We start from the raw sequence: 10572 nt of genomic DNA on the forward strand, positions 1-10572 counted from the left end.
TTTGTGGCGTTATGTCGGCGCTCAAAAAGTTTCGGATTTTGGACCATTTCGGATTTGGGATTTGGGATGCTCAATCAGTGCATGCTTTGAATTCCTTAGATATAGCAATGCAGTGTTCTAAGCAGATCGGATGGCATGCAGCAGATGATAGAGTGCTCATTACAACCATAAGAGACTTGAGACTTGACTTGTAACCAGAGACTTGAGACTTGTCTTGGACTTGCCTCTCAAAGACTTGAGATTTGACTTCAACTCTCGCTCATAGACTTGTGAGCATCTATGCTTGTCATATAGCCACACCCCAGTTCTCTCTCAATTATTCCTTTTAAAATGGTCAGTTCATAAAAAAAAAAGAGACAATTCTTCACCTCTGTACCTCCCAATGGAGTTATGGGACACTGTATCTTTAATCCGTCCTTCGTGGACTAAACCACAAAGCTTTACTTTTTGACCAGCTGACTTTTTAGGTCATTGGCATAAACTAACAGCTTGACTGATCCCACCATGTGGAGATCATTAACCTGCAGCCTACTTTACTCAGAGAGAGAATTCTCCTTATCTGGGTTGGTCTACCTCCAATCACTCATGTTAGTTTCCAGAATTTAAGATTTAATGGATAGTAGTCAGCCTGCTGTGCAATAACTGAATGAGATAACCTTAAATGCCACCACCAATAATTTGACAAACAGTCGTAGTAGAATAGCAAAAAACTGGAATAACAGACTTTTTTCTCTTTCTTTCTTTTGTAGGATAAAATCCTACATTGACATTGTTGTTTAATATACTCCAACACTCCCACGGATATGTTCTTACAGTCAACACAAAACCCTGTCTATCCCCTCTGAGGGAGTTCTGTAACCAAATACTGACATACAATGGGCTCCCAATTATGGACTTGGCCTGTAGTAACCGGTGCTAAAGTACCATTGGGTAACAGTAAACACAATGTGGAGGGTGCATTTAACCACTGGGTTTGACAACACTCATTAGATGTTATATGGTTTGACAACACTCATTAGATGTCATATTAATCATAGTGAAGCAACGACCTTCATCATACTGTCTTTTGCTTGTCACCCTAACAAACACATTTTATATAGGGACCACTGAGGACACTAGAGCCCTCATCGTGTGACTTAAACGTTTAGGCTGATAAACGTCAGTATATTGCTGCCGAAATTAATCGAGCCTGGTGTAATGCATACTAACAAATACGCATCACATCGTAAATTCCTTTAGGTGCACTCTCCCGCCTTGTGCTCTTGCGAGTCCATTCTTGCAAGGTAACTTGGCAAGAACATTCTTCCCAAACACCTATGTACGTTCTTTGCGTTCTTGGCATTGTGAAACAGTGATCATGATCAACTGGATACCTAATAATTCTACATCTGTAATATTTAACGTGTCATAATAGTAGGATATAAAATTTCGCACGGTTGATTTGTCTTTAGATTTCTCAAAATGGTTTTCATTTACAAATCTAAACTTGGATTAAAGATAAAACGCCTTTAAACTAGAGGTGTACAGAGATGCCATTATCTGTGTCTGTATCTGCTCAGCCAACAAAATGATCTGTCTCTGTATCTGTAGTCAGATGGTAGACCATGGTAGGACCATGGTTTATACAGGAAGTCACGTAAATCGGGCAAATGTATTTTCTAACCTAATATTCATTAGCAATGCAATTTTTGTGTCTTGACTCTGTGTTGGCGACTACAGAATATAGCAATCACTTTTCAATAATGTGTAGTAAATGAAACGACTTTCGGCTGTTTTTTAAGTGGATAAAAATTAACACTAATGCTTAAAACAAGCCTACAGGTTCTAAGCTTCATTTTGATCTATAGATTGTGGGGGTAATGCCTGTCTCGCTAGCTCCGGACTTGGTGGGGGCGTCTACAGAATGACGATCACTTTTCAACAATGTGTAATAAATGAACCGACTAGTTAGTGAAACCAAACTCCTATGTTGCAGACAGAATGGGCATCTTATATTGTGGCCATCTAATGATATGAATCGATCTGAAGAAACATAATGGCTGACGCACAGACATGTCTAGAATAATAACGAGCAACTTCGGGTAGAAGAAATATCTGTTTCCATTGCGTTATTCATGCTTTCCGAATAACGTATTCGGACTCGGGTACATCCCTACTTTAAACGATTCAAAAAGTTCTGCCAGCAACTCTCAGTCAATCCCTTTGCAATTGTTAGAGGAAATGCTACGAATCCCGTCGTAATTTTATCTCCCTGTGAATACACACGCCCATTCATTGCAGCTATATAGGCTGCAGATCAGCGCTCTAGACAAAACGGTCTTGTTACTGGACTTCATTATGGCGTGTTCCGATAAGTACTATATTTATCATGGACTTTTGCTGCCAAGTATTGCACACTCCAATGAGAGCTTGAAATATATGGAGAAGTTTCAAGTTCAAGATAATGACATCTTTGCCATCACGTATCCCAAATCCGGTAAGTTAACGAAAGACGTTCTGAGACAAACATGGTTCTCACGAGTTTCGAGGAAACATATACTTGTATTTGTCATTTGGATAACAAATTGCAAAGAACATTACCGTCCCAAAAATGCGAACTGGGCCGTCTAAAAAGTGCATTAACACGGCAGTGGATAGATGACGATGATTATGTTGTCACTACTACTACTACGACTAGTACCACTACTACCACTACTACAATTAAAACAACTTGTAGTTGAATATGTGGGCCTTAACAAGTCTAGAACAACTTATAGTTTTGAAACATTTGTCTTGGCTGCATTTGCTAAATATTCCTTTCTAATAAATTGCAACCATATGAAATCGGTATGACAGAGAAAGTTAAAATCTTGTAGTGGAATGAACAGCCTCTCACATGTACATTACACCTGTTAGCATGTGAAATTTTTTGCTGGATTTAAATTTTAGTCATTTGCTATTACGTGACCTCACAACCCCACTGCAAATGCTTGCGCTTGGAAATATGGCTTAAATTATTTTAGCAAATATTTCTAAAAATCTGTTGTAACTGCACGACATCTGCATAACACAGAAATCTAAAATAACCAGTGACGAAGTTTTAGATTTGTCAAGACAAAAATGTCTTAGTTGAACTTGAATATTTATTTGGAACCAGAGTTCGAATTACGGTGGGATTGGGGGTGTCTGATCCCCCCTATTTAAGACTTGGACTCTCCAAAAGAGGTGAAAACAACAGTTCCCCCATTGTCATTATATAATTCGCACTCTGTTTGAGTTTGTAACTAATTCTAAATGGATTACTTGAGGTCTACATGATACATCAGCAATTAAGGGCATCGGAGTAAGTGTCTTTTCACACGCTTAATCCAACCTCTAGTACTGGGAAGCCTTTGTCCCCAGGGATAAATTGCAAATTTTCTTTGACACCTTGGCATTTTAGTTATTTATATTTTTTAGCCTTTCTGTGTAATTTGGCTGTTTAAGACCAAAAAAAAAGGTGATTTCTAAAGAACTGCACTCTGTTCTTGTTGCTAGTTCTGCATTGTTGTCACACAGAACTGTGGTACAATAACACCAGGACAAGTACTGAGAACCTTTGGGTTCCTACTTTCATTTTTTTTTAAATTGTGGTTCTTGCGCTGCTTGGGTGGTGGAATGGAAAGAATGCTAGACCCCCACCCAGGACACGAAGGTTTGTATCCCAATAGCGCTGCCTCAGGCTCGGTAGGAGTGTCCACATGAACGGGTTGGGAAGCTGGCGGGGGATTTTCTCCCTATTGCAGCGGTGACATTTGTTGCTCAGGGTTGCCAGATTAGTGGCGGACAGATTTAGTGATTATAATGTAAACCGCTGCACTTTATATAGCTGATGAAAAGAAACAGTTTATGGCTCGGCATGTAGGACCCAGTGTAGGGGTTGCGGAAACAATGGGGAACAGAAATAAAAGGGCACCAAGACGTTGGGAGGAAAAAAAGCTGAAAATATGCTGTTCAGATGTACTTCATCATAAGCATTAGCTAGGAAAATTCAAATATAGTTTTCATACATTTAATGGTGAAATATGGGGTTCTTGGTGATCGTTGCACGAGAAGGTAGTGGAGTTTACTGTGCTTCAAGAATCCGTCGAACGTTACAAAAGGCACATTTTTACGTCGTTCCCTTACAGACAACAATCTGGCATGTAGCCCTCTAGATCCTTGTTTTAGATATTCGAAAAATATACTTAGTCGCCTACATTTCGTCGTGTTGTGGCTGAGAATAGGCTAATTTGTTTTCAAAGTCCATTTATGGTTTCTGTAGTGAAATGTCGAAATGAGAAATCTGAATGTTTAGTGAACATGTAGTTTAAAAGTTTGGATGGACATGCAATGGCTTTAGTGTGACATGTTTCTGAGAGACACTTTCGATTAATTATAATTGTTAGACTGATCACTGATGCACAGCGCAAGATGCAGAGACGTACCGGCTCTGCTTCGTCCATATATTCAAACAGTCCCTACTCTGGGAAATCTCACACACGCACACATACACAACACAAACAGAGAGAGGGGGCGGGGCAGCTCTTATAGGCGATTCTCTCCTACTCGGCGAAAGGAAGGACCGTATCATTTGAAAATAGACTGTAGTTCAGATTTTCACGATTAGATTTTTCGTAAAACAGGGGAGAAACCCAAACAGGCTCTTGAATGAAAAAAACCTGCTTTCAAAGCGAAAGACGACTGAACGCAACGTAGTCTCCACGGATCCAAATACCCCCTGAATATCCAGTGTAAAACGAATTTAACTGGGTCATTGACAGTATACTGTAACTATATGGTACTTTTGGACTAAAGAGCCCCCAAAGAAGCTGCAGCATTGCAGTTATTGTTTTACAAAAATACTGAAACTTTTCGCCACGTTCCACCTAAAATCTGGTGAACTCGATCTCAGTTCTTTACTGCTTCTATTTTTACCGATTTCTCTTTGGTTAAACCTGTCGTTGTTACATGAATTTTCTTTGTGGTGCCAGAGATTTAGTTATGTCTCTGTATTTAAAAAACGAACACATCAGCAGTTGTAAGCCTTATGAATGTACCCTTATTTTTGATACCATACTCATGTTAAAAATATGCCAAGAATTTGCCGTATTAAATGTTGCTGTTGCTGTTTGAGCACATTCCAAATGTGGATGACTACATGTTCTATGGCATACATGGAGAGGACAAAAGGCCAGAGAAAGTCAATAATTAGTGCCAAATAATTCTGATTAAGTCCTCAGAGTAGAGTAATGAGTCACCATTTCACACCATTGATTCACTGCGTGTAACCTACTTTGCAGGAACTACATGGATGCAAGAGATTCTCCCCTTAATTCTTAATGGAGGGGATCTTACCCCTGTGCAAACTATCCCAAACTGGGACAGAGTTCCCTGGCTTGAAGAGACACGTGCAGCCTTAGTCATGGACAAAATCCCTGCACCTCGAACTATGGTTTCCCACATGCCTTACCATCTAATGCCTGCTTCCTTCTTCTCCTCAAAAGCAAAGGTAAAGTTCAAAATTCAGTGTGCGAAGATAATGGCAGTAGTGTGAAGATCATCCCTCTAGTTAAGATGTTATAACTTATTTGATATCGCATGTCTGAGTTCATTCCAACAGACTAACCTAGTTCCTTCACTTTTAACGTAGTCATAAGTTAAGTCATAAGCAACCTACTGTGATGGATTCCAGTTCCACTATCAGCGCGCCCAATCACCTGAATATTAGCTTCACCTGTTGTGTTTCTATTTATGCTCTGCCTGTCTCTCTCTTTCTTTGTTAGATATTGTTGTGTTTCATGCTCGTACATACCATGCTATTTTTCTCGTTCTGTTATTTGCATTCCCTGTTGGTTTTGTGACTTGTCCTCGTGTTTTTTCCTATTTATGTTTTTTGGTTTGAATTCTCGGTTTTGACTTTAGACTTTGCTTTTTTGGATTACCCTTGGTTGTGGAAGAACAAAGGTTTCTGCAATTGGATACAACTTGTCTTGTTGCGTTACACTTAAGTTTAAGGAATGAATGATTTAAAAATGCAGTGCTGGGGAGGCTTCTTTTATTAGATTTTAAAATAGTAATTTAGAGATTGGTTAGGTAGTAGCAGAGTATAGCAACACACAAGCTAGATTAATGTTCAGTCATTTTTTGGGTGACCACACAAGAGCTGTATTGAGCCTACATACTGTACTGAGCCTGCATACTATAAAGTACGTAGACTCAATGAATTTTGCATTTCTCTAACCCTTAGGCCATATATGTTACTCGAAATCCCAAAGATGTGGTGGTGTCATCATTTCATTTCCATCAAATGGCGAGTTTCTTGGATGATCCTGGAACGTTTGATGAGTTTGTTGACAAGTTTCTTGCTGGAAATGGTAAGCTACATGTATAAATGTCATTTGACAAGAAATGCGGTGCTTTCATGTACCTTTATACCTATTGACAGTTGGTTTTATTTACCCAGTTATGTTTGGGAAGTGGACAGATCATGTGAAGAGCTGGAGAAATACTGATATGGGGGACAGAATTATGTACATCACCTATGAAGAAATGGTGCAGGTAAAACATTTCTTCTTAAAGGAGTTAAGTGATTGAAATGGTTAATGCATAATGTGAGCTACATCTAACAAAAGTCTATGACCCACGAATAAATTTAGACTCATAGATTGATACATACATTTTACATCATTAATGCAATGAAACTGGTAATCAACAATACTTACAAATTACATTGTCACCATTTTGTCTTTTGTACAGCATGCGTTTCACAGAAATTTTGTCCTATTTTAAAGAAAAATAATAATTTCCTGACACACAGACAAACAAAAAAGTACGAATATTTCTTTCATGTACTTTGCGTTTTGCTCGTTTGCTATATTCATAATGCAGTCATAAGATATTGGACCCCAATGACTTTCCAACTTCCCATTATGATCTGTCTTTCAAGTATAATATCAATCTGAGTCCAGCCTCAAGTTTCAAAATATGTCTCTGAAGATGGTGGTCTCTAGGAGAGAAGCATAGAATTTATACTCCACTCTAAATAGTCCAGTGGGATTCTAGTTGGAATTTCCCTAGACGTATGTTTTGACAAAATCATATCCCGTGCCTGCTCTTCAAATGAGATTAAATCAGTTCCCTTCTCACAGTGCCTTGAAAGCAGAGATGGCTTTATTTCCAAATTGGTTGGTAAACATAGAGAAATAGAAAGATGCTTGGTGAGTATGTCACTGAGAGTGCAGCCCACAATCTACATTTGAGTTATGGCAACAGTTACTTTTTAAAATCATGTATTCTAAGAACAGAAATCCACCATGTTTCATTCTCAGTGTCTGAGGTCCCTGAACTCGGAAGCAACTAGAAGTGCACTCAGAGAGCGCAGACCTCCGCCAAAGCTAATAGTCCACTCCTCTATAATATTCAAATCTGCAACTGCAACCACTATATACGTATGGATATATTTCCAAAACTATTAGAACAAAAAAGTCCGAATTTATGATTGTGAAAGTTAATTTATTGTAAGGAACGATTAGCGATTAAGCGCGTGTTATGCAAGCCCACAATAACCTTTAAATAGGCTTATTTTGGTCATTTCGGCTTGGAAAAACAGTAAGGATAATTTAGACATTGCTTATTTCTTAAATACTTGCTGTATTTGTTTCTACAATGATGTTTGAGGTGGCTATTATGTTTTGTTTTATATGTAGTCGCGGCACACCATTCACTGTAACCATGACTGGTTCGCGCATCCACGACAAGTTCAGCTCATTTTTGCCCTATCTCACAACGTTAACGAAGTGGAAAATAATACGTGGATCCACCCCATGTCTCGGGTTCCGCTCCAAATTTAATGGGTTCTTCCAGAGTACGAATTGTACAATGACAGTCGGGGGGGGGTCAACTTTTTCTCCAGGGCTATATAGCATAGGATGTATAAATGTTTCGACCCCCCGTACTGTTGTTTTTACCTCTTCTGGGGAGGGGGGGGGGGGGTCCAAGTCTTAATTAGGGGGATCAGACACCTCCCCCAGTCCCCCAGTAATTCTAACCCTGGGTTCTTCCTTGGCCCACGCTACACCCTTCCACAAAGTTTCGTGAAAATCGGCCCAGTATTTTTTCCGTTACCCTGCTAACAAACAGACAGACAGACAAACAAACAAACCGCACTAAAAACGTAACCTCCTTGGCGAAGGTAATAAAAACAATATATGATCACTAGTAAAGCATGTCATAATGCATATATGAGTGAAGCATATGCATGCATATGAGTCTATGTCTGCCCAGTGTCCTTAAGGTTAGAAAACAGGCCACTTCAGAGAAGTTCTGCCTATAAGATAATATGTTCTAAATATCTACATTGGTCCTCTGAACCAATAAAACTGTCATTCTGTCTCAGTAGAGTTCTACCTCTGAGATGTACTGTTTTTCTCTGAAGGACCTACAGGGGGCTGTGCAGCGCATGTCTCAGTTCCTTGGTCGAGAGCTGAGTGCAGAGGCACTGGAGCGTGTGGCTAATCACTGCTGTTTCAAAAACATGAAGACAAATCCCATGTCCAACTACTCCCTTGTGCCGCAAGACATCATGGATAGCAAGAAATCATCCTTTCTGAGAAAAGGTAGTAGTATCAACAATCAATAGCTGCTGCTGTAATTAATTAATTAATTTAAAGACATGTTGAAGGTTAAAGACATGTATATAGAGGAAGCCACAGTAACCCATTCTAAATTGAACATAGAGGGAACTGAATTGTAAAGGAATATACCACAAATACGTTTGAAAGACATTTGAGTCCATTGTATAATGTGTATTTTATTTCTCTTTATGAAATGGCTGTTTCTCTGGTATTTTTAAGGAACTACTGGGGACTGGGAGAATCATTTCAGCCCTGAGCTTGAAGCCAAATTCACATCTACTATAAGAGAGGATATGAAGGGAACCAACATTAAGCTTTATTGGGATGAGGAATGAAAAGGAATTCTATAAACGGTAAATTCAAAATGGACGTACACAAAACTGGCCAGAATAAAAATTGTTTTAGCTTATTGCTGTGTTTAAAATTGCCATAAAAAATAAATTCAGCTGTCCTCTTCGATAGTTGCCTTCACCCTTTAAGCGTTCCAAAAAATTTGTACAACGAAGTGTCTCTGTTCCAAGGAATTAGAAAACCAGAATTTGTTTTGGATCTCTCCAGGTTAAGGAGTTAAGATAATTTAATAAACAAAACAAAATAGCCTCTGCATAATCTCAGGTCATGTGTCATATCAGATGTATCATCCAGATGTTTTGTTTTGTTTGTTGCAGATGTCACAAATGTTGAATGTTATGAAGAGATTGATGAAAACAAATATTTAATTCAGCTGTGAACCTGGTGTCAAGTTGGATATGAAATCTCCAACATGACTCTGAAACACTATTTTAGATTTGTCCTTTGTCCTGAAACACCCCTTACATTACTTATGTTGAATGCATCCTACATCATCATCATCATCATCATCATCATCATTATCATCATAGCTGTCATCATCGTTGACATTGTCATCATCGTTGTCATCATCATCATCATCATCATCACCCTATGACCCCTGGTTCATCACTGAAGATTTGTCCAAGTCGCACCATCTCGTGTTTCAAGAAACAAACTTAAAGTAACGTGCTTTTTTTTGCAGTTAAGTTTTTTAAAAATATCTTTTAAGCTTATCACAGACAAATACTAACAAATAAGAGGTGACTTTGACTGATTACGATCAGCTGCAATAAAGGATCTTGCCAAACTTTACTCTATTTAAAGATGTTGCCTTTTAATAAACTTTGTTATGTTGTAGGTGTCATGTATTAAATCACAAAGGAGAAGACAAAGCACATAATCTGCCTTATATATCACTTCCACATCCACTTATGTATATTGATGTCTCATATTGTCTGTATATGCCTGAAGTACTAGAGAGACGCCATCAGCCAGAACAAAATCCCTTGTGTGTGTTAACATACTTGGCCAAAAAATCTGATTCTGATTCTGATTCTGATATATAGAGTGGCAAGAAAAGTATGGGAACCCTTTGGAATTGCCTAGTTTTCTGCATTAATTGGTCATAAAATGTGATCCAGTCTACATCTAAGTCACAAATATAGACAAACAAAATGTGCTTAACCTAATACCACACAAACAATCATAATCTTTCATGTCACTTTTGATTCCATCCATTAAACATTTACAGTTCTGGTGGTTGTATATATATACAGTTCTTGCCACTGTATATATATTTTTTCTTTGGTGGTTAGTTTGTTTTATACATAGTACACTCAAAAAAATAATTTGAATTTGTGATTTGTATATTTAAAGCAAATAAATCAAGCTGATTTAACCGAATTCTTGAATTTCCATGTTTTACTTGAAATGTTATAGTCGAAAGAACATAAATTGTACGCTCAAAAAAATGAAAACTGATGTTTGTATGTTTAAAGCAAATAAATCAAGTTGAAATAACTGAATTCTTGAATTTCCATGTTTTACTTGAAATGTTATAGTCGAAAGAGCATAAATAAGCCAACAGTTCAACCAACTAAAACCAGTC

At 38.2% G+C, this 10572-nt stretch overlaps 1 protein-coding gene across 1 annotated transcript; it reads left to right on the forward strand.

Annotated features, from left to right (window-relative positions):
* The first annotated feature begins 2328 nt into the window (after positions 1-2328).
* On the forward strand, positions 2329-9548 carry LOC115818904 (sulfotransferase 2B1-like). The gene is made up of 7 exons (XM_030782403.1): positions 2329-2476; positions 5301-5509; positions 6248-6374; positions 6464-6558; positions 8435-8615; positions 8853-8986; positions 9302-9548. The coding sequence occupies exons 1-6, from the start codon at positions 2338-2340 to the stop codon at positions 8966-8968; spliced, it is 867 nt and encodes a 288-aa protein (XP_030638263.1). The 5' UTR covers positions 2329-2337; the 3' UTR covers positions 8969-8986; positions 9302-9548.
* The last annotated feature ends 1024 nt before the right edge of the window (positions 9549-10572 follow it).

This window comes from Chanos chanos, chromosome 8 (assembly GCF_902362185.1).
Source record: "Chanos chanos chromosome 8, fChaCha1.1, whole genome shotgun sequence".
Taxonomy (NCBI): domain Eukaryota; kingdom Metazoa; phylum Chordata; class Actinopteri; order Gonorynchiformes; family Chanidae; genus Chanos; species Chanos chanos.

What these genes read in the sequence shown, in the direction of transcription:
- LOC115818904 (XM_030782403.1), top strand. Translation starts at nt 2,338, where the DNA reads ATGGCGTGTTCCGATAAGTACTATATTTATCATGGACTTTTGCTGCCA. An exon ending in TCTTCTCCTCAAAAGCAAAG is followed by an intron (nt 5,510 to 6,247) that starts GTAAAGTTCAAA and finishes TCTAACCCTTAG; the next exon opens with GCCATATATGTTACTCGAAA. An exon ending in CCTATGAAGAAATGGTGCAG is followed by an intron (nt 6,559 to 8,434) that starts GTAAAACATTTC and finishes TTTTCTCTGAAG; the next exon opens with GACCTACAGGGGGCTGTGCA.